At 40.2% G+C, this 23,670-nt stretch overlaps 1 protein-coding gene across 3 annotated transcripts in view; it reads right to left on the bottom strand.

The window, feature by feature from the left end:
* The window catches only part of fbxl2 (F-box and leucine-rich repeat protein 2), a 184,473-nt gene that overhangs the window by 42,528 nt on the left and 118,275 nt on the right, over positions 1–23,670 (bottom strand). For all 3 annotated transcript variants that reach the window (XM_087986131.1, XM_043688900.2, XM_087986132.1), the window contains exons 9-10: positions 4,058–4,132; positions 1,061–1,191 (exon numbers count right to left, since the gene is read on the bottom strand). In XM_087986131.1, coding sequence (XP_087842257.1) covers positions 1,061–1,191; positions 4,058–4,132 — 206 coding nt within the window. The remainder of the gene's footprint in view (positions 1–1,060; positions 1,192–4,057; positions 4,133–23,670) is intronic.

Here is a 23,670-nt window from a genome sequence, read left to right as displayed (position 1 = left end):
GGGTTATGAGGATGGTGTTTTGGGGGGGTGGGGGGACGGGGTGGAAGAGAGGGGGGAAGAGAAGGAGGTTCTGAGCAGGATGCTCTCCAGAGGCTCAGTATGAACTCGATGGGCCAAATGGCCAGCTTCCACATTGTAGAGGTTCTATGATTCTGTCCAGACCCTTCAGTTTTGAAAAATATCCATCAAATATTTTAACCATTTCTTCTCCAAACTCTCCAATTTATCTTCACAACTGAAGTTTCTCATTTCCAGAACCATTCTTGCGAATCTCTTCTGCATTCTCTCCAATACACTCTCAACTTTCCTATTATGTCGTGCCCAGTACTATTCGTAACAATCCAGAAGACCACCTTCAATTGGTTCAGTGCAACTTCCTTGCTCTATTAAGGTGGCCGAGCATACTGCTTTCTTTACTAATCACACCCTCGACCTGAACTACCATATTTAATGACTTGTGCACACATTCATCAGGTCTCTCTTCTCCTACACACCCATGAGAATAGTACCCTTTATGTTATACTGTCTCCTCATGTTCTTCCTAGCAAAATATATCTCCCCACACTTTATCACATTGAACTTCTGCCATCCATCTGCCCATTTGACCAACTCATCAAAATTCTCTTGAAGTTATACACTATCTTCCCCTCAACATGCCCAAGTTTTATACAGCAAAAATCAGGAAAAGCAAGGATTCCAAAACTGATCACCTGGGAACCACACAAAAACCTTCCTCCAGCCTAACCAAATCTATTGACCATTGTTTCCTTTCACTCAGCCAAATTTGTGACCCTGTTTCTTTTTTACTGTCTCTTTTATTCCATGAGTTATAACTCTATTACATCCTCCGCTTTGCCAATGTTTCTCCAAGGAAGTTATATCAAGATGGACAGAAACTGAAGTTTCTTGAACATGGGACCAGACACCCAAGTGCTTCAGACGTTCTGTTACAGTAAGGCAGTGTATAAATATAAGCTGTTATTATAACTACTTGATAGTTATGATAAGTTCAATACCAGGGAGTTTGAATAAAGTTGAACTTCAGATCTGCTTTACTCACTTTAGTCTAGGACAATTCAATCCCAATGCTGTTATAGAAGCATCTGTAATGTTTCCACATCCAGACACACACAGGAACTGAAGTTTATGGCAGCCTCTGCAAACGCTTACTAATCCTTCATCTGTGATTTGCTTTGAAGGCAAACAAAATTATGGGTCATTAATTGGTTTGGAATGGCAAGTTATCTACAAATTGAATAAAAATCGGTTCAGTCCCTGGCAATTCAACAGAATCAAGAAAAATTTGTGGTTAACCTTAAAGCATCATCACTCAGTACTGAAAGGTGCACCTTACAGATAGCCTGGCTTTCAAGAGGCATTCTATCAAAAGCTGACCAGTTCCAGATTGGAAATTTGAGCTGATACTCGATTGGATGGATCAGCTTCACTGCAATCTCAGCACAGCACTTGACAACTTACTGCGAAATAAGGGGTGGAAGATGAATAAAATACTCATGTTCAATGTGCACTACAATTTGATCGGTCTTGGAAGTTATTATTGCTCATTTGGCTATTCTTCTTTGGCTGTAATCCAAAGAAAGGAGACAAAAGTTAACAGTGATAACTGCAAGGCCATTAATCTATGGAAATAACTTCCATAATGACCACATTTGGGTTCGAGATATTCTTGCATTCAAAGTGCAAAACCGATGAAACAACCATGCTAATGAGCTTGCAAAGAATGGGATTCACTCTTCTTGTTTTCATTGATTTCTACTCCAAATCTAAGCTGGGAGGTGCAGCAGTGGCAATCTTCTCGATCATTTGAGTTCAATAATTACAGTAGAATGATAATTATCCCTACAGGCTGCAACACCCATGACTGCACATGAAGCGAGGAATTTGTAGAGATTGTTTGAGGTGATACACAAGTGGAGGGGGTTTTTATCTAGGATTCGACAGCAGTAGTCAATCCTGCTGAGGAGTTCACACTGGCTACAGGGCATATAATCACACAGGCAAGTTTGACTAGATCAAGGCCAGGGAAATATCCTGCAACATTTTAAACATAAGACCATAAAAAACCATAAAAAACATAAGATATAGGAGCAGAATTAGGCCATTTGGCCCTTGTGGTCAACTCTGCCATTCAATCGTGACTGACATATTTCTCAACACCATTCTCCTGCCTTCTCTCTGTAACCTTTGATTCCCTTACTAATTAAAAAGGGGTCTTAAATACACTCAATGATTTGGTATTTACAGCTTTCTGTGGTAACGTGTTTTAGAGATTCACCACCCTCTGGCTGAAGAAATTCCTCCCCATTTCAGTTCTAAAGGATCATGCCTTCGTTCTGAGGCATTGTCCTCGGTCCTAGTCTCTCCTACTAGTGGAAACATCCTCTCCACATCCACTCCATCAAGGTCTCTCAGTATCCTGTAAGGCTCAATGAGATTTCCCCCATCACCTTTCTCGACTCCATCGAGTATAAACTCAGAGTCCTCAACTGCTCCTCAGATAACAAGCCCTTCACCCCCAGGATCATTCTTGTAAAACTCCTCTGGACTCCCTCCAATGTCAGCACATCTTTCCTTAAAACTGGGGGCAAAATTGGTCACTATTCCAAACGTGATCTGAACAGAGCCTTATACAGCCTCAGCAGAACATCCCTGCCCTTGTATGCTAGCCCTCTTGAAATGATAGTTAACATTGCATTTGCCTTCCTAACTACCAAATGAACCCGCACGCTAACATTAAGAGAATGCTGAACCAGGATTTTCAAGTCCCTTTGTGCTTCAGATTTCCAAAGCATTTTCCCATTTAGAAAATCATCTACACCTACAGTCTTTTTACCAATGTGCATAACCTCACAATTTCTCACGTTGTATTCCATCTGCTACTTGTCTGCCCATTTTCCTAGCCTGTCCAAGTACTGCTGCACCCTCCTCGCCTCCTCAACACTAATCGGTCATTCCACCTATCTTTGTCATCTGCAAACTTAAAAACAATGTCCTCAATTCTTTCATCCAGATCATTAATGCAGAAGGCAAATTGTTGTGGTCCTAACACTGATCCCAGCGGAACTCCGCAGTGACGGTCTCATTGTTGCTAAATACTATGTTCTTAAACTATGTTATTTTTAGAAAGTTGAAACAAAGTCGTTATTGTTCACAGTGGGCAGTGTTCCAACAAATAATTTTGAAATACTTATGAAAAATACCAAAATTGGTTAGACATGCAGCAACAGCACAGAAAAGTAGTTGCCTAATCAAATAGACTAATGTTAAAATACTCAAACAACACTTATTTAAAAAGTATCAAGGAAACCTGGGAAAGGCTTGCTTTATGGCTTGTATTGTGTGGATCTACCAAACAAACCAGAAAGCTGGAGATGTCAAATGAAGAACAAAAATATTTTTAGATTATCTATTACCAATATAACTATAATAGAATCAAATTACAATTAAACTCAAGTTGAATGTAGTCATGAAGAACAAAGCAAACAAACGATTATGTCTAGTATTAGTTTGTTATACAAGAAAAGAGTTGAAGTCATGTACTGCATTACAAAGAAGGGATGAAATACCTAAAATTTTCCCAACTACTCTTCTGCATTCCACTGACTGATTACGAAGCAATTCTCGCCTAAACATGCAAACCAGTTAGCTCATTCCATGCGAAGAAATTGAGTGTAATGTATCGCAACGAAAAGGGGAGGCAAAAAATACATTTAACCTTTCTGAATTTTTATAAATTTTATACATGCACAATTTTGTACACAGGTGAATTCTACCACTTGGTCTCCCTTTCTCCCACATCTTACAAAGCTAAGGTTGCATACATTTGACACTAAATATTGGTAATTATGGACAAGAAATGAAGATCCATGGATTTTTAAGTCAAAAACTTAGTTATGCAAGTTATAAGCATTATTGATTGTCCTGCAATGTCTATATTATATAAAGTGACATGTTCCTATGAACCAAGATCAAATCAAATACAAACACCAGATAATATACAATTCAACTGTAAAGTAGGCAAAACAAAAGTACTTACTGAGCATGCCTGCAAATTAAGTGTTACTAGTTCTGGACAGTGAATCTGTATGTGTTTCAATGAGTCATCGTCCAACTGTTGGGGAAAAAAAAAACACTATTTGCCCTATTTGAGATAAGAAAGCAGATCAATGGCAATCAGAACATACATGAATGTTAAATGAGACATGAAAGCACTCTTGTGGTGTTATTTTCTTTAGGCACATTATATTTTTCAACCAGAAGTCCTCAGTGTAATATTCTATTAACTGGGTTTAGTAAAATTAAGGCCAACTCTTATTTTAAGAGATTTAAACGTGTGAAAAATCCCTTCAACTATAAAGAAATTGTGGCACTTTAGTAACACAAGCATTTACTGATGCACACTCTAATCCAGCTACTTAAAACCCATGTACTTGGATTCTCTCATTTAGGACAGTTTGTATTGATGTAAGGATAGGGGAGCAAGAACTGTTATTAAACAATGTTGGAGAGGCAAATTAACACCAACAGTGACATGTCCACTAAACTAAAGTGTTTTGGAATCATATCACCATTGGTTTTCTTGCATTCTTTATTCACTAGAGTAAGGTGTCCAGATTTTTTTTTGTCTGAAAACCACTAAGTTTCAAAATGCAGCATGCTTTTGATCCTGGGGCTGCTGGATTTGAGAGTGCATGTCTGTATTGTTTTCAGCTAATCACTGAGGTGCAGAAGCTATGCCCAGTCAATATTTAGTAAATTATACCGAATTTAAACCTACTTATAGATAAAAGTCAATTCAATTTGGTATTTCAAGATATTCTACTTTCAAATAAAACTTGTAATATAAATTCTTGATTTTATCCGGAATAAAATCTATTATACAGACAATACAAAGAAATATTTTCTTAAGATGGACAGGATATGCTGCATCTACCTGGTACATTTTGATATTCAAAAAGGCATGGTCGCCACAAAAGGTCCTGGAATGATGCAAAACAATTTCACAGCAGAAATGATCAATGTAAATCACTTGCCAAATGATTTTCATTTTAATTTCTTAGACGTGGAATCTTAATTGGAGAACTCCTGCCAATTACTTTGTGAGCAAATTAACACTGTCATTTAATGCCCATTACTTCCACAATTTGGAATACTATACACAAACTTTATTGTAGCATGAATAAATGAAATATGAAAGAGTTATTATAATGTTGCTTTTTTAAAAAGTCCACCCTCAATACCATCCTTAAGTCAATACAATAATTCAAACTGTATAAAAACGTCATCATTAGTAACAAGTGATCAATACAAGCATTTACTAATGCACACTCTAATCCAGCTACATCAAACCCACGTACTTTGATTCTCACATTTTGGACAGGTTGTATTGATGTAAGGATGGGGGAGGCAAGAACTGTTATTAAAACAATGTTAGAGAGGCAAATTAATACCAACAGTGACAGGTCCATTAAAACTTGGCCATCAGCTTTGCAGCATGCAAGTGCATGACAGTTAGGTGGTCTATTTAATCACTTAAATACTTAATTATTAATATAAGTGGAACGGATTTTGAAAATAAACTTCAGGCCTTTTGAGTAGGTAATAACAGGGAATGCTGGCTGAGTAAAAAAAATTAATACAAACATATAAAGGATATTGTTACACAAGTTCCTCAGGTCGAACTTGCTTTATCTGACTTTTCCATTATCATTAGATAGTAAATAGGCAATACTTACTGCTGGTTAAACAACAGTCAATTCAAATTACAACTTTTCAGATAGTGATGTACCCAACATTTTCAACTGATGATTACTATACACTAGAAGTTTGTTTTTTAAAATGTTCAATCCAAATCCACACTTGAGTTTTATTTCAGTAAAGCACACTCTGTAAAATTCAAACTCCACTATAACAAGCTTCTCATAATTGTACAATCGATTCTCATTCAATTGACTCTTAAAGTAGTATATCTATCACTTGTGTCCTCATTCCATTAGGTCTGAGGCATTCCTTCAGACAATGTTAGATGACAACCTTTTTCTTTTTAAGAAAAAATATAAAACTTTTAAAAATTATACCGGTCATTCTGCTACAACACTCACTTCATTAACATTTTTTGCAGCAGAGAGCAGTGGGAGCTGGGCGGAAGTAAAGTCGGAGCATAAAACCGGTCGGGAAGGTAAGTGATTGTTATTTGAGTGGGTGTGTTCCAGACCCAGGTCCTACAAAGTAGGGCCTCCTCTAACCTAAATTAAAAGTCCACAGACTTGCCCCAAACAGAGGGTCCAAGGATGTTCCTGTGGATTGAAGAGTGAGGCTTTAGCTAAGGAGTCTTTGACAAGGAGGTTGAGTGAAGTGATTACGCCACAGTTGAAGAGGGTGAAGACATGACTGCCAAGCTGGTTCAGTGTGCTACGTGCTTGATGTGGGAGGTCAACGACTCTGGTGTGTCTGGCTCGTACAAGTGTGCAAAGTGTGTGCACATTCAGCTACTGACAGAGGATATTGCAGCACTGATGAAAGAACTCGAGGACCTCAGGCTCATCCGAGAGAACGAGATCTTTCTGGACAAGACCTTCAGCGAAGTTATTACACCGACCATACCAGAAGAGAGCAGACGATGAGGAAGGCAGAGAGGAGACAGGTGCAAGAGACGCCGGGGGAAGTACCTGTCAGGAACAAGGTGAATCTTTTGGAAACAGTAGAGACAGATGACACTGCCAGTCCGCGAGGCGGCCAGGTCTGTCAATCAAAGGTTGGCATGGAGGCAGAGCGGAAGAGTCGGACATCGCAGAGAACCGTGGTAATAGGGGACTCCATAGTGAGAGGAACTGACCAGGGTTTTTGTGGCAGCAGGCAGGACTTAAGGATGGTGCATTGCCTTCCTGGTGCCAGGTTTAGAGACATCACAGACAGCGTGCAGGACATCCTCAAGGACAAAAGTGAAGAGCCAGAGATGGTGGTACATGTCAGCAAAAATGATGTCGGGAAGAAGAGGAAGAACATACTACAGCGGGACTTCGGAGAACTAGGAAGAAGGCTGAAAAGCAGGACGTCCAGGGTGGTTATCTCCGGTTTGCTTCCAGTTCCTCGGGCTGGTGAGGCCAGAAACAGGGAGATAATGGACTTGAACGTGTGGCTGGGAAACTGGTGCAGGAAGCAAGGATTTAAATTCTTGGATCACTGGGGTATGTTTTGTAGTGAGCATAAGTTATACAAGAGAGACGGTTTGCACCTTAATAGGTTAGGGACCAGCATTCTGGCAGGCTGGTTTGCTACTGCAACACAGCTACGTTTAAACTAAGTAGCTGGGGGGAGGGGACAAACTGGATGTTTAAGAAGGAAATTGAAGGGAAAGTTAGAACAAGGGAAGTCAAGAAAGACAACTGTATCAATGAGGTAGAAAACTCAAAAAGGGATCATGTTGTAAGGTTGAGTGAAATAGGAGTTGATGGGAAGGGTGAGAGCAGTAACAAATTAAAAATACTATACATGAATGCACGAAGCATTAGAAATAAGATGGATGAGCTTGAGGCTCTTTTGGAAATTGGCAGATACGATATTGTGGGGATAACTGAGACCTGGCTTCAAGTGGACAGGGCCTGGAAAATGAATATTCAAGGCTACATGTGCTATCGTAAGGACAAACTGACGGGCAGAGGGGGTGGGGTGGCCATGTTGGTAAGGGATGATATTCAATCCCTTGCGTGGGGGACTTAGAATCAGGGGATGTAGAGTCAGTGTGGATAGAGCTGAGAAATTCTCAGGGTAAAAAGACCCTCTTGGGAGTTATCTACAGGCCCCCAAACAGTAGTCTGGATGTCGGATTGTAAGTTGAATCAGGAGCTGAAATTGGCCTGTCGCAAAGATGTTACTACAGTTGTTATGGGGGATTTCAACATGGAGGTTGACTGGGAGAATCAGGATGGTAGTGGACCTCAAGAAAGAGACTTTGTGGAGTGCCTCCGAGATGGATTCTTAGAACAGCTGGTGCTGGAGCCTACCAGGGAGAAGGCAATTCTGGATCTGATATTGTGCAACGAACCAGAATTGATCAGGGACCTCGAAGTAAAGGAGCCATTGGGAAGTAGGGACCATAATACAATAAGCTTCAATCTGCAATTTGAGGGGGAGAGGGTACAATCTGTTGAATAAAGGGAACTATGGAGCTATGAGGGAGGAGCTGGCCAAAGTTCAATGGTGCAATACCTTAGCAGGGATGACAGTGGAGAAACAATGGCGGATATTTCTGTGTATAATGCAGAAGATGTCGGATCAGTTCATTCCTAAAAGGAAGATCGATCCTAGGAGGAGGCATGGGATGCCGTGGCTGACGAGGGAAGTTAAGAAACATATAAAGTTGAGAGAGGAAAAATATAACATAGCAAAGATAAGTGGGAAAACTGAGGACTGGGAAGCTTTTAAAGAACAACAGAGGTTTACTAAGAAGGAAATATGCAGAGAAAAAATGAGGTACACAGGTAAACTGGCCAAAAATATAAAGGAGGATAGTAAAAGCTTTTTTGGGTATGTGAAAGGCAAAAAAATGGTTAAGACTAAAATTGAGCCCTTGAAGACAGAAACAGGGGAATATATTACGGGGAACAAAGAAATGGCAGAAGAATAGAATTGGTACTTCAGATCTGTGTTCACTGGGGAAGACACAAAACATCTCACTGAAGTAACAGTGGCTGAAGGACCTGCACTTAAGGGAATTTATATTTGCCAGGAATTGGTGTTGGAGAGACTGGTAGGTCTGAAGGTTGATAAGTCCCCGGGGCCTGATGGTCTACATCCCAGGGTACTGAAGGAGGTGGCTCGAGAAATCGTGGATGCGTTGGTGATTATTTTCCAGAGTTCGATAGATTTGGGATCAGTTCCTGCGGATTGGAGGGTAGCTAATGTTGTACCACTTTTTAAGAAACGTGGGAGAGAGAAAGCAGGAAATTATAGACCAATTAGTCTGACCTCAGTGGTGGGAAAGATGCTGGAGTCAATTATAAAGGATGAAATTACGACACATCTGGATAGCAGTATCAGGATAGGTCAGAGTCAGCATGAATTTATGAAGGGGAAATCATGCTTGACTAATCTTCTGGAATTTTTTGAGGATGTAACTCTGAAGATGGATGAGGGAGATCCAGTAGATGTAGTGTACCTGGACTTTCAGAAAGCTTTTGATAAAGTCCCATACAGGAGGTTAGTGAGAAAACTTAGAGCGCATGGTATTGGGGGCAAAGTACTAACTTGGATTGAAAGTTGGTTGGCTGATAGGAAACAAAGGGTAGTGATAAATGGCTCCATTTTGGAATGGCAGTCAGTGACCAATGGGGTACCGCAGGGATCAGTGCTGGGACCGCAGCTTTTTACAATATATATTAATGATATAGAAGATGGAATTAGTAATAACATTAGCAAATTTGCTGATGATACTAGGCTGAGTGGCAGGGTGAAAGGTGAGGAGGATGTTAGGAGATTACAGGGTGACCTGGACAGGTTAGGTGAGTGGTCAGAAGCATGGCAGATGCAGTTTAATGTGGATAAATGTATGGTTATCCACTTTGGTGGCAAGAACAGGAAGACAGATTACTACCTAAATGGAATCAATTTAGGTAAAGGGGCGGTACAAAGAGATCTGGGTGTTCTTGTACACCAGTCAATGAAGGTAAGCATGCAGGTACAGCAGGTAGTGAAGAAGGCTAATAGCATGCTGGCCTTCATAACAAGAGGGATTGAGTATAGAAGCAAACAGGTTCTTCTGCAGCTGTACAGGGCCCTGGTGAGACCACACCTGAAGTATTTTGTGCAGTTCTGGTCTCCAAATTTGAGGAAAGACATTCTGGCTATTGAGGGAGTGCAGCGTAGGTTCACAAGGTCAATTCCTGGAATGGCAGGACTACCTTACGCTGAAAGACTGGAGCGACTGGGCTTGTATACCCTTGAGTTTAGAAGACTGAGAGGGGATCTGATTGAGACATAAGATTATTCAAGGATTGGACATTCTGGAGGCAGGAAACATGTTTCCGCTGATGGGTGAGTGCCGAACCAGAGGACACAGCTTAAAAATACAGGGTAGACCATTTAGGACAGAGATGAGGAGAAACTTCTTCATCCAGAGAGTAGTGGCTGTATGGAATTGCTCTGCCCAGAGGGCAGTGGAGGCCCAGTCTCTGGATTCATTAAAGAAAGAGTTGGATAGAGCTCTCAAGGATAGTGGAATCAAGAGTTATGGAGATAAGGCAGGAACAGGATACTGATTAAGTATGATCAGCCATGATCATATTGAATGGTGGTGCAGACTCGAAGGGCAGAATGGCCTACTCCTGCACCTATTGTCTAAGATTGCGCTGTAACGTGATTGACGAATTGGGAATACTGTTTCTAAAGTGTGAACTTTTAAAACATCTGTCGGCGGTAACATGATTATATTGCCAAAACTAGAGGGTAATTTTTCTATAATGCAGGGTTTCTCAAGTTCGCAACTATTACATTATAGAAGAACTACCTGTATTCCTTTTCTTTACTCAAAGTTCAAAGTGTCCTTTTCCCCAGTATGTCCAACAGCTTCTTACTGAAACAAATCAAATCAGCGGTATTATCACTAGACTATTAATCCAGAGATCCTGGTAATATTCTGGGCTTGAATCCTACCATGGCAGATGGTGGAATTTGAATTCAATAAATATCTGAAATCAGGAGTCTAACAATGACAATGAAACCATTTCCACCGGTCAGAAAATCCCATCTGGTTCATTAGTGTCCTTTAGGGGAGAAACCAGACGCCACCACCTGGTCCGGCTTACATGTGACTTCAGACCCAAGTAATGTTGCGACCTTTTGACTGCCCTGGGAGTGTAAAAATGAGTAATAAGGAATGGGTAATAAATACTGATTTGGTCAGTGACACCCACATCCTGTGAGTGAGTTAAAAAATGACTGATTGCTGCTATCTACCCATTTCAATTTGGAGATATTTCCATTCTCCAGCATTACAAAACAATAATCAATCCTGTCTTTTGTCAGTCACACATTTCATTGAAAGTAAATTACTCCATGTTGACTTATCAACGTACCACTCAATGAGTATGCAGCTGAATCCCTTTTCAGAATTTTTTTGATTCTTCTGATGAAAATGTTGTCTACCAATTCACCAAGACTGAGCTTCAGCCACTACGCAGGTTTTACTGCGCTTCTGATATTTTTAGGTTCCCAAGATAGACGTCAACATTTACCTCCTTTTTGCAAAAGTAAACAACAAGCTTTCCTGCACTTGAGATGCCATCACAGAAGTTTGCACAAGAACCATCACTGAAGCAACAAGTTTCACCTTCCCAATAAATGCATATTTTAAAATAAAACTATTTTTAATTTTCTTCAATGTTTTATTTGCAAAGATATCTTGCACCTTGAGGCTTTCATAGGTTATAGTCAACTCTAATACTTAAAAATTAGCATCTTCCTTTGTTTGGGTGTCCGGATAATTTAGCTGTTCAAATAGACTGCATTTCCTCCATTTCGCTACATTGTAATGCCCTACTTTGACTAGTAGCAATGGGGCTAACATTTTCCAAATACAATTGCTAATGCTAAGTGACACTTGATTCATTCTGCCTGACTTCTAATCCAATTTAGTCAATAGCCCCAGAAGCCCGACTTTGAATTCTGCTTTAAGCTTACGTATGACAATATTTTCAAATTCATTGTTCACACCCAGCAAGAAATAATTAATCTATGTGTACTGTAAAGGTGCTTTAATGTAGCTCATTATGGTGCCAGAAAAATAACTGAAGAAAACCCAACTTTACTAACTTTAATGAGAAGTACTGAACTCCAGAAATATCATTTAGGCTATACATACATGGGTGCAGTTAGCGTCAGTCCTGGGGAGGGGGGAAGGCGCAGTGATGTGAGTGTGTGTGTGCACATGCAATGAAACACTTTCCTCTTAGGCTGATGTCCTTGAGAACATGCAGCTTTAACATTGATTAATTTGGACTCTCTAAGCATTTGTTGATGAAGGCAAGAAAATTTTCACAATTGTTTTCCTCATCATTGGTGAATCTATCCTTATATCTTGTTAACCCAGATTTCTTCAAATTCTTGTGTCATTGGCTTTACTTTAAAAATCCAATCAGGAGATACCTTTTCCGTGCATTGCCACTTATGGCTTCGGGCTGGTTGTCCCCCATCTGGCACCTGTATACGCTTCAAATTCTCTCAAGCTTTGTTGTTTGTCATCTATTATTAACTTGTCTTCTATTTTATTAATGGATACTATGACTTCCAGATCACAATCCCCTGCCCATCATCTGGTACATTTATTCAGCTTCAAAATTTTCCATGGTCTTCCCTGCTCAACTTCTCAGAGTTGCATTTCTCCAAGGGCTAGCCAGTCTTGGTTAATATTTGACTTCAGTTCTAATTTTAGATGCTGGCCTATCGTTTTGATGGCCGATGTGAGACTTAATCCCAATCTGTCCATCAAACAAACAAACAAACAATTGCCGAGATCGACAGCACAGAAAAAAGGCCCTTTGGTCTATCTAGTCTATGTCAGTCAAAAAATGATCACCGAGCTATTCTAATTCCACTTTCCAGCATTTGATCCACTGTCCTTCATGCTTTGGCATCACAAGTGCACATCTATACTTAAATGTTATGAAGGTAGCTACTTCCATCACCCTTTCAGGCAATGAGTTCCACATTCTTACCACCCTCTGGGTGAAAAATGTTTTTCCTCACATCCCTTCACTGGAGCATAGCAGGTTGAGAGGTGATCTCGTGGAAGTTTATAAAATAATGAGAGGTATAGATAAAGTTAATAGTAGTTGTCTTTTCCTTAGTATGGGGGATTTCAAGACTAGGGGACATATTTTTAAGTTAAAAGGACAGAGATTTTAATGTTTTCTTTTACAGAGGGTGGTGTGAATGCGTGTGGAATGAACTTCCTGGGAAAGTGGTGGATGACTGATTACGTACAGCCCACGATACTGCAGACAATAATTTACAGTTCGGCTAATCTGTCAATTTTTAAAACTATTACTGTTCCTTTTACATACCCCATTGCTAAAAGGGCTTTCAGTTGCCATACTCAACTATTACATTTTTATAATGGTTGCAATGTTTGACACGGTCATATGCTTTCATAACTGCAGCCAGTGTTTCACATACTGGTTTTCAAAACAGTTCTCTCATTTTCAGTTATAGAGTAATACAGCATAGAAACAAACCCTTCAGTCCAACTAGTCAATGCTGAACATAGGAAAAAGACAACTACTATTAACGCTGTATCTACAGGTCTCATTACTTTATAAACTTCTATCAGATCGCTTCCTGACCACCTACTCGCCAGTTTCAAGAATAAAAGACATGATCCTTACATTAGGTTTGACCTATACTTTCTATGATAGACAAAGGAAGAGTTAAAAATAACCCATTTATGACCACAACACGTCCAAATGTGGCTCTGCAAACAGTTGGTTGCAAAAATCCTGCATTCACAACTCGATTTCCCACGAATATAACAATAGGACATAACAGGGTCTTACAAATATCAATTATTGACTTACTAGATTATGAAAGCTGCTATTCTTCAAGTCAAGGAATTGCAGTTATTAAGCCGCTACCAATATGACTAACAGTTTTGGCTCAAAATCACCTGCAGAACCATGCAATTAAATGGAGGTTCCAAGCAGCATGACACCACATCGGAGCCAAATGAGGTAAAACATTCTGTTAGTAATGCACCAAGATAGATTTACACACACCTCATAAGTGTATAATTGTGCTTTTTAATTTAATTCAATGATACCAATGACAGCTAACAGTGTGTTTCCATATTGACGATTGAGTGTCACTTCATGAATGGTGGTGACCAGGAAATCGGACAGAACAGCACAAGCCATGGAGTCAGTTGTGGTGACCAAAAGCACTGTTTTAAGCAGTACCAACATCTATGTGAAAGTTGACACAGATTTAGTAGATCGGACAGAAACAAGACTAAGGATAAAGGCCTGTGGCACATCAGAAAGGAGTTTGGTGGCATAGGATAAAAATAATTGAAGATATATAGTGACTGCACTGAAACAGTTCAGAACTGTTAAGTTTCAGTTTTTAGTTTATTCCACCTTGGCCTTTATTATACAACCTCTCAAATCAAAACACTTAAAATAAATACCCTTAAAGTCCATTGCACAATATAATCTAATTTTATACCCTGCAATATTAGAGACTTGAGACAAAAGTTCTTCAATACAGTTATCTCGCAAAAAATTCTCCCTCAAAACTATTTTTCATCCAAACAAAATGCCACCTCAACTAACCATTTTAAATTAGGGTGATTACCCCGAGCACCGCTCTCACAAAAGCAGAAAATTATCAAAAATACATCCTGGCCAATTACCATCCTATTGTCTTATTCGCAATCATTAGTAAATTGAAGTAGTCATAAACAGTACTATCAGTGCACCAAAAGCAGCTCAGTTTTGCCAGGACTGTGGCAAACCACATTAAAATCTTGGTCCAAACAAGGACACAATAAGGCTAAATTTGGAAGGTTATGGCATGATTTCACAGAATCATACATGTTGCCTGGGATGGAGCATTCTAGTTATGAAGAGAAGTTGGATAAGCTTGGGTTATTTTACTTTGGAGTAGAGAAGGTTGAAGAGGGGATCCTGATAGCAGTGTTTAACATTATGAGGGCCATGGACATGATGGATAAAAGTAGTGCTTTCCTTAGTTGAAGGGTCAAGAACAAGGGGCAGAAAGGCAGGAGACGAGGAATAACTTTCACCTCGAATATGGCTCAGGGTTTGTAATGTGCTGCCCAGGAGGATAACAAAATACAGAAGATAGGAGTAGGGTTAGGGTTTTCGACATCCTACTCCCATTCAATATGATCATGGCTAATCCCTTTAGTCACAAGAACTTTATCTACCTCCTTCTTGAAAACATTAATGTTTTAGCCTCAACTTCTGTGGTCATGAATTCTATAGGCTCACCACTCTCTGGGTGAGGAAATTTCTCGAAATCTTAGTGGGAGGATAAAGACACCAGGACAGTCACAGCCAATCACTACAGTGGATCTGTTCATATCAACACAGTAAATTATAAAGTACTGAATGCAGAAACACAGTAATGGAAGGATTAACTACAGGTAGTTCTCAGATAATGTGTGTTCCGGCAAGGTGATTTGTTCATAATGTCGCTGAGGAATTAAGGAACAGTATCTTCAAGAATGTTTGCTTCTTCACAATAGCATGATTCCAGCGGTGATTGTTTCGTATGCTTTGTTCTGCGCATGTATTGATGCCCACATCAAAGCCTTTGCACATCCGTCAATGTCAGCAGCGGTCTTCAACCTGTTCTGCACATGCACCAATGTCAACTGCCAACACAGCAGCCTTCTGAGGGAGAAACATTGAGCAGCTTCCTGTGAAAGACACACTACTCCTAGATTATCCCTTTAGTGATAAGAATGTCAGCAGGAAGTATCCTGGTGATAAAATTGCAGATGATGAAAGCAAAAGAAAGGCTAGAACACTGGAAGAGAAGCTAGATATTATAATGTGGTTTGAGCAGGAGGAGAGAATATATGATATAGCTTACTTATCAGGAATGAGGGAATCTACCTTATGCACCATGATGACCGTCTGTCCCTGCATTAACAATATTTTTTAAATGTATTGTGCTAAATTTACTTTTGTTTCATTGATAAAAATGATTTTTACCTTTATTCAGTCTGTGCTATGCTTTGTGTTAGACGTTTGGGTGATTTTTGAGCAATCAAGTGATTTGAGTGATCGTGAGTGATTTTTTTTGCTGGTTTGCCCCAAACCAGATTATTCCCACAGCCCCTCCTACTATTTATACTAAGCGATTTTCTATTAAGTGAGGTTTCACTGGAACGCAAGTGCGGTGTTATAAGAGTACCACCTATATTTAGCAATATAACCAGGGTATATAACATACCTTTTTCAGTTTCTCCTATTTTACTTTTGGTCATCACAGTGCTGCTTTTTCACTTTACTCCATCTCATCCTACCAGTCATCTATTTCTCATTCAACTCCATTTGTAAATCTCCTGCCGCAGCACTTCTCCATTTGGTCTTGGTCACTTCCTTCTGTCTGGCAGCGCCATCTAATACATTGCCCCTTTCAATCCACTACAGAAAACAATTAACTACTTTCTTAATACTTCCAGAGTTTTCAATGACTACCTAATGCACTGGTTCCTGATTTTGTGTTTTCTCACTACTCCACTGATCTTAGCATCCACATCTCATTTGTATCCAGTTGTTTTCCCTGTCTACTTGATGTTTCCCATGTTAATGCACTATAAAGCAATAAAGAATCCCATAACTGGCTTGTATATTCTTCCTTTCCGTTTCCACAATAATTTTCTATTATAAAACACTTTACTACACTTCTTCCAATTACTCCAACCACAGCTAATCAGTTGTTAATTTCTATTTCCAAACTTCTATTTCCTGCCACCATTGATCCCAGATACTTGAAACTATGTAGTTTCGACAAACCTTCATCCATAATCTCTATACCTTGTCTCTGGTCCACTTTGCTAGCTTCAAACTGATGCTCCATAAGTTGGGTCTTCAGTTTCTGGTCTTCATACATCGACAAAAGAACTCAATTCCACTGGTGAGGTGAGAGGAGTGTGACTGCCCTTGCAAAAAGGCACCAGTTGATCAAGTGTGGTATCAAGCAGCTCAAATAAAATTAGAGTCAACTGGAATTGAGAGAAGACTCTCCCTTAGTTGGAGTCACGTCTAGAACTAAGAACGATAGCTCTGGTTATTGGAAGTCAATCATTTTAATACGCAGATAATGCTGAAGTGGTTCCTCAGGGTCAGTGTCCTAAGTTCAACATGCTTCAGCTACTTTTATGAGCTACCCTCCATCCAAAGAAGTAGGGGTGTCAATATTCTACATCAGATTAGATTAGATTCCCTACAGTATGGAAACAGGTCTTTCGGCCCAACAAGTCCACACCGACCCTCCAAAGAGTAACCCACCACACCCATTCCCCTACCTGTATTTACCCTAACTAATGTACCTAACGCTATGGGCAATTTAGCATGGCCAATTCACCTGACCTGCACATCTTTGGACTGTGGAGGAAACTGAAGCACCCGGAGGAAACCCACACAGACACGGGGAGAATGTGCAAACTTCACACAGATAGTCGCCTGAGGCAGGAATCGAACCCAGGTCCCTGGTGCTGTGGGGCAGCAATGCTAACCATTGAGCCACCGTGCCGCCTAGTTGACCCTTCAGTCATTAAAAGGAACCAGCAAGACCCAGATATGTTGATAAATGGAAAAAACAATTCATGACATTCAAGAGCCAGGCAGTGACCTGCTCCAACAAGAGAGAATCTAACCAGTCCCTTCTTTATATTAAATAGCACTGACATTACAGAATCCTACACTATCAATGTTGTCAGGGATAGCATTGATCAGAACCTGAAGTGGACCAGCCATGTGCATACTACGGCTGCAGAAACAGGTCAGAGCCGATTTCTGCAGCATGTAGCTTGCCTCACACCTCCCCAAATCCTGTCCAGTGTCAATAAGACACGTCAGGAATGTGATGGAATATTCTGAACCTGCCTGGACTACATTCAAGAAGGTTGACACAACCAGCACAAAGCAGCCCACCTGATTTGCACTCCATTCGCCACCTTCAACATTCATTCCCTTCAACAGTGATCCATAGAGAGAGCACTGTGTACCATGTAAGAGATGCAGCAACTCACCTAGGGTCATTTGACAGCACCTTCAAAACCTGTGTCCCAGTCCACCTACAATGATGTCAGCAACTGCATGGAAACACCACCATCTTCAAGTTCCTGTATAAAGCATGCAGGAGCCTGCCTTGAACATATATCACCATTCTTTCAACTGTTGTGGGTTATAATGCTGGCATTGCCTTCCTAACAGTACAGTGTCTACACACCAACATTCAGAAGGCAGCTCACCATACCAGTGCTATCCAAATCTCCCTAACAAATAAAAGAAAACCTATCTTCCAGTGCTTTACATTAGTTCTCCAGATAGAGGGATATGGGCCAAATACTGGCAAATGGGACTTTGTCAGATTGGGTTGTCTGGTCAGCACTGATGAGTTGGACCGAAGGATCTGTATCCGTGCTATATGACACTATAACTCTGTCCGAATCCTTAAACTATGAATCCTGATTCTGGACTCCTCCATTATAAATACCCTTCTTACGTCGGTCTAGCCCTGTTAGCATTTTATAGGTTTCTGTGAGATCCCTCCTCATTCGAAGCTCCATTGAGTACAATTCTGACACAACATCTCCAAATATATAAGTACTGTCATCCCAAGAATCAATTTGGTAAACCTTCACTGCCCTCGAAAGCAAGAACGTCTTTCATCAGATAAAGAGGCCAAAACTGCACACAATATTCCAGGTTGGTTTTAACCAATGTATCATTGCAGCAATCCACCCTTGCTCCTGTACTGGAATCCACTCGCAATGAAGGCTAACATATACAGAGGAACCTCGATTTTCCGAATATTAATTATTTGAATATTGGGTTATCCGAATGAGATTGAGGTCTCAACAGAAACATTACATCAAAGAGCTGTTTCAACCACGATCGCGTTTTTTGTTTACAATGAATAAAAACTATCTTGGCTCACTGAAATGTTGCCGAGAACAGTCCTGGACATTGATGGGGGCCCAGGCACCACCTCCAAATGACTGACCTCTTGCCCTCCCTCTCTCCCCCCACACTTTTCCTGGAGTTCTACACCAGGGGGTGAACCTTAAACCCGCCCCCCCCCCCACCAATCGACATTATACTGTATCTGCAATGTGTTCACCCAATCAGCTCCTCAAAATCACATTGCAACATCTCTGCATCCTCAGTTCACCCTCCCACCCAGTTTTGTTTCATCTGCAAATTTTGATACTACATTTACTTCCCTCAACTAAATAACTAACATATATTGTAAAAGGTTGGTATGCTAGTACCAATCCCTCTGGTACCCCAATAGCTACTGCGTGCCATTCAGAAAATAAAGCTCTTTACTTCTAAATTTTCATTTCTTCCCTGTTTGCCATTTTTTAAAACCCATCTCAGTACACCACCCTCCAATCCCATACACTTTAATTTTACACATGGGACTTTGTCAAAAGCCTTATGAAAGCCCAAATAAATCTCACTTGTCCCCCCCCGATTAACTCTACTAATTGCATCCTTGAAGGATTCCGGTGGATTTGTTTAGCATGGTTTCCTTTCTGTAAAGCTACACTGAGTGCCTGATTCCACTACTAACTTCTCAGTACTCTGCTTTAAAATCCTTGATAATGAACTCTGGAATCTTCCCCAAATCTGATGTCAGACTCACTGGTCCAGAATCCCATAGATTCTTTCTACCTCACATTTTAAATTGTGGGGTTACATGAGTTACCCTTTAATCTGTAGGAACTGTTCCAGAGTCAAGAGTCTTAGAAGATTACCAATGAATCCACTATTTCTGGGGCCACTTTCTTAGATATGTGGGATGTAGATTACATATATGAAGCTGGGTAATGTCAAACCTTTAAAACATACTTGAATGAGCACTTGAAGTGTCATGGTACTAGACAGTGGGATTAGTGCATCTTTGACATTACAGACTCAACTGGCCAACATATTGTACGATCCTTTGGTTCAATGAATAGCAGAATTGTTCTGGTGCAAAAGGAGGCCATTCAATCTATTCAACTAGTGCAAAATGTAAAACCAGATAAAAGGGAAGGGAATTAGTTGAAGTGAATGTTGATCCCTTGGAGGATAAGACTGGGGAGTTAATAGTGGGGATGGCAGAATCACAAAATCAATATCTTGTTTCAGTTTTCATGTTGGAAGATACTAGTATCACCCCAATAGGGACAGGTAATGCAAAGATTATAGAAAGGGAGGAACTTAAACCAATAGCGTCCACTCGGGAAAAAAGTACTGAGTGTTAAAGTCGACAAGTCTCCAGGACCCAATGGGCTATATCCTCGGTCCTTAAAAGAAGTGGCAGGACAGATAGTGGATTCATGGCTAATAATATGGATGTGGGAAAGGTTCCAGTGGATTGGAATAATAGTAATGTAATGTCCTTATTCAAAAAGGAAAGGAGGCAGAAAATAACAAACCATAGACCAATTAGTTCACATATGTCACTGGGAAACTGTTAGAAACCATTATTAAGGAAGTAATAACAGGGATGTGGAAAGTCAAAACATAATCCAGCTTCAGCATGGTTTTATGTACATTTGATTAATTTGCTAGGGTTCATCGAAAACTAACAAGCAAGATGGACAATGGAGATTCCTGTAGATGGACTATCTGGACTTTTAGAAGACATTTGATAAGATGCCATACAAAAGGTTAATACACAAGCTAAAAACTCACGTGGGGATAGAGGCAATTTATTATCTTGGATACAGGATTGGCTAAACAACAAAAAGCAGAGAGTCAGAATAAATGGGGCTTTCTTCTGATGGCAAATATAACTGATGGGGTGCCACAGGGCTCAGCCCTAAGGCCCCAACTCTTTGCAATGTATAGTAATGACTTGGTTGCAGGGATAGAATGTACTGTAGCTAAATTTACAGGGGACACAAAAATAGGTGGGAAAGTTAGTTGCAATGAAGTAATGTACAAGTGGATATGGCTAGGTCAGGTGAATGGATCAAAGTTTGGCAGCTGAAGTTTAATGTGGATAAGAGTGAGGTTATCCATTTTGGGCAGAGGAATAGAAAGGCAACTTATTGCCTAAAGGGAAAGAAACTTCAGAATGCTTTGATGCTTGAATTGGAGAAAACTAGTATGCAGGTAACAAGGAAGACAAGTGAATTTTGGCACTTGTTACTAAAGGAATAGCGTATAAAAGCAGGGAAGTGTTGCTGCAACCGTACAAGGCATTAGTGACTCCACACCTAGAGTAATACGTATAATTTTTGTTCCCTTGCCAAAGGGAGGAATGTAGTTGCATTGGAGGTAGTTCAGAGGTTGTTCACTAGATTGAGATAAGAGATCCAGAGATGAAGGGTTTGCCTTAAGGAGAATGATTGAGCAGTCTATACTGTATGGACTATACTTTATACTTTAGAAGAATAAGGGGAGACCTAATTGAGGCATACAAGATTCTAAAGGGGACCGACAAAGTAGACGGAGATACGATGTCTCCTCATGTGGGACAATCTAGAATGAGAGATTATTGTCTTAAGCATAAGGGATGGAAGATTTATAACTGAGATGAAAAAAAATTACTTTGCTCAAAGGGCTGCAAACTTGCGAAATTCTGTGAACATTGGAAAACTGAATAAATTTGAAGGGATAGATTTTCAGATGTAGGTTTGCTCGCTGAGCTGCAAGGTTCATTTTCAAACGTTTCGTTACCCTACTAGGTAACATATTCAGTGGGCCTCAGGCGAAGCAATGCTGACAATTCCTGCTTTCTATTTATGTGTTTGGGTTTCTTTGGGTTGGTGATGTCATTTCCTGTGGTGAAGTCACTTCCGGTTCCTTTTCTCAGGTGGTGGTAGATGGGGTCTAACTCGATGTGTTTGTTGATATCAACAAATAAAGAGTTAGACCCCATCTACCACCTCCTGAGAAAAAGGATCTGACTATATGTCTGAGCTTCCAGAGGAAGTGGTAGAGGTTGGTACAATTGCAACAAGAGGCATTTGGATGTGTATATGAATAGGAAGGGTTGGAGGGATATTGGCCAGTGCTGGCATGTGGGACGACATTGGGTTGGGCTATCTGGTCTGCATGGGCGGGTTGGACCAATGGGTCTGTTTCAATGCTGAATATCTCTATAACTATGCCTCTACAAACCTTTTAGCAATGGTATTGTGTAATGGAATGGCATCTGGAAATCTAAATGGACACATTTGTTAACAAAGACTGATTTTCACTTGTTTTAGGTAGGAGTCCTACACAATCAATTAAGAATCTTGTAAAAAGGTTGCTCAAATGCAAGAATAGGTAGTAAAGTTGTGGGTTTTATGACTGCCTGTGGTTTTCCAATTACCTGACATGTATGACATGTCTGGCAAAATTCAACAACATCTTTGTGCAATCCAGGCCAGTAAAAATGTTTTTGTATTTTGACTCAAGTTTTTCTCACTCCTAAATGACGCCGCACTGGTAGCTCGTGCATCAGTCACAACACTTCCTTTCTATTACCCACTGGCAATACAACTTGTTGAACTTCTGTCCATTTCTCATCTGCCTGAATAAGGGATGGTCTCCATTCCCTCATTGCAACATTATTTTTAAGATAATAGCATACAGGGATACGTTCAAATTCTTGTGTATGCCTTTTGATACAATTGCTTTAAATAGTCCAGAAAAATCCCAGGATATGCATCCTGCAATACTTCAGTTACCGAGTTTCCACTAGCTTTTCAACCACAGTAGGCAGCACTCCTACCTGTGAACCAAGGTCAATTTGTATTCCTGGAGCTGAGAATATGTCCAGTACTCCTACCAAGACTTATCCACTCTTGATTGGACACACTAACCCCACTGTACGTAATTGAGCGTTTCTTGTCTCAAATTAATTCACGTGACTAGTACCGTTTTCTAGTAATGGTGCTCCTGAGGTACATGTCTCCTCATCTTTCAACAAAGATTGAGAGGAACCTGTTTCATTTAATATTGTAACCTCTTTACCTGCTGCTCCTGACCTATACAAGTAAACTTTACCTTCACAGGTGTATGGTTTAAGATGATCTTGCATACTTTCCTTCACCAACCTTTGACCAGCTTGTACATTATGGTGCAGTTTTCTAGCCTCCACTGTGCTTTCCATTACCACACCAACAAAAATCACTGGCTTATCCTGTTTTCCTTCACCTGGCTTCCCAGTGCTTTTTCGAAACCACCAACACTGATTTCATGTGGCCTACTTTATTGCAGTGAAAACATCAGAGCTTTTTAACTTCTGTCCCCTTTAAGGATTTCCTTTTCACCTTGTGGTAAGTTATTCTTATGATCTTCAGAGATCTACCTTTCCCTTTCCACATAAGGATTTGTCTTTCTGTCAATTTCTATCCCTCACATTTCTCAAATTGATTTTGGAAGTCAAACTTGGATTTATGGACCAACTCATCCGCCATTTCAGTTGCTAATCTTGCTATTTTATCTCTCTGCTCTCCCACATGAGTTCACACTGCCTCAAGAAGTGAATTTTTGAACTCCTCCAAAATTGTCTCTCTAAGAGCATCATAGGTTTGTTCTATTTTTAATACCCTTATTCACCTATCAAAATTATTTTGTTTGATCATTTCGAACTCAATGTAGGTTTGACCAGGGTCCTTCCTTAGATTCTTGAAATGTTGTGTCTGGGCTTCTGGCGCAAGCTCATATGCCCTTAAAATGGCTTTCATCACTTCCTCATTCGCCCCAGATATCTCCTCTGATAGTGATGAGAGTCACTAGCTCTATCTGCAAGCTTTGCTTGGATCAACAAACCCACATGGTCACTGCATTTGTTTAGCCACCTTTTCAAAGGAGATGGAAAAAAAAAGACGTCTGCATCCTTTTCATCAAATTTAGGCAACACTTGAATATATTTAAACAGCTGCTCACCAGGCCTTTGGCTCCCATGGAT

Source organism: Chiloscyllium plagiosum, unplaced genomic scaffold (genome assembly GCF_037043375.1).
Source record: "Chiloscyllium plagiosum isolate Xiang-an unplaced genomic scaffold, Cpla_swu_hap1 HiC_scaffold_4, whole genome shotgun sequence".
Classification (NCBI taxonomy): domain Eukaryota; kingdom Metazoa; phylum Chordata; class Chondrichthyes; order Orectolobiformes; family Hemiscylliidae; genus Chiloscyllium; species Chiloscyllium plagiosum.
This window is presented reverse-complemented; position numbering and strand designations above follow the sequence as displayed.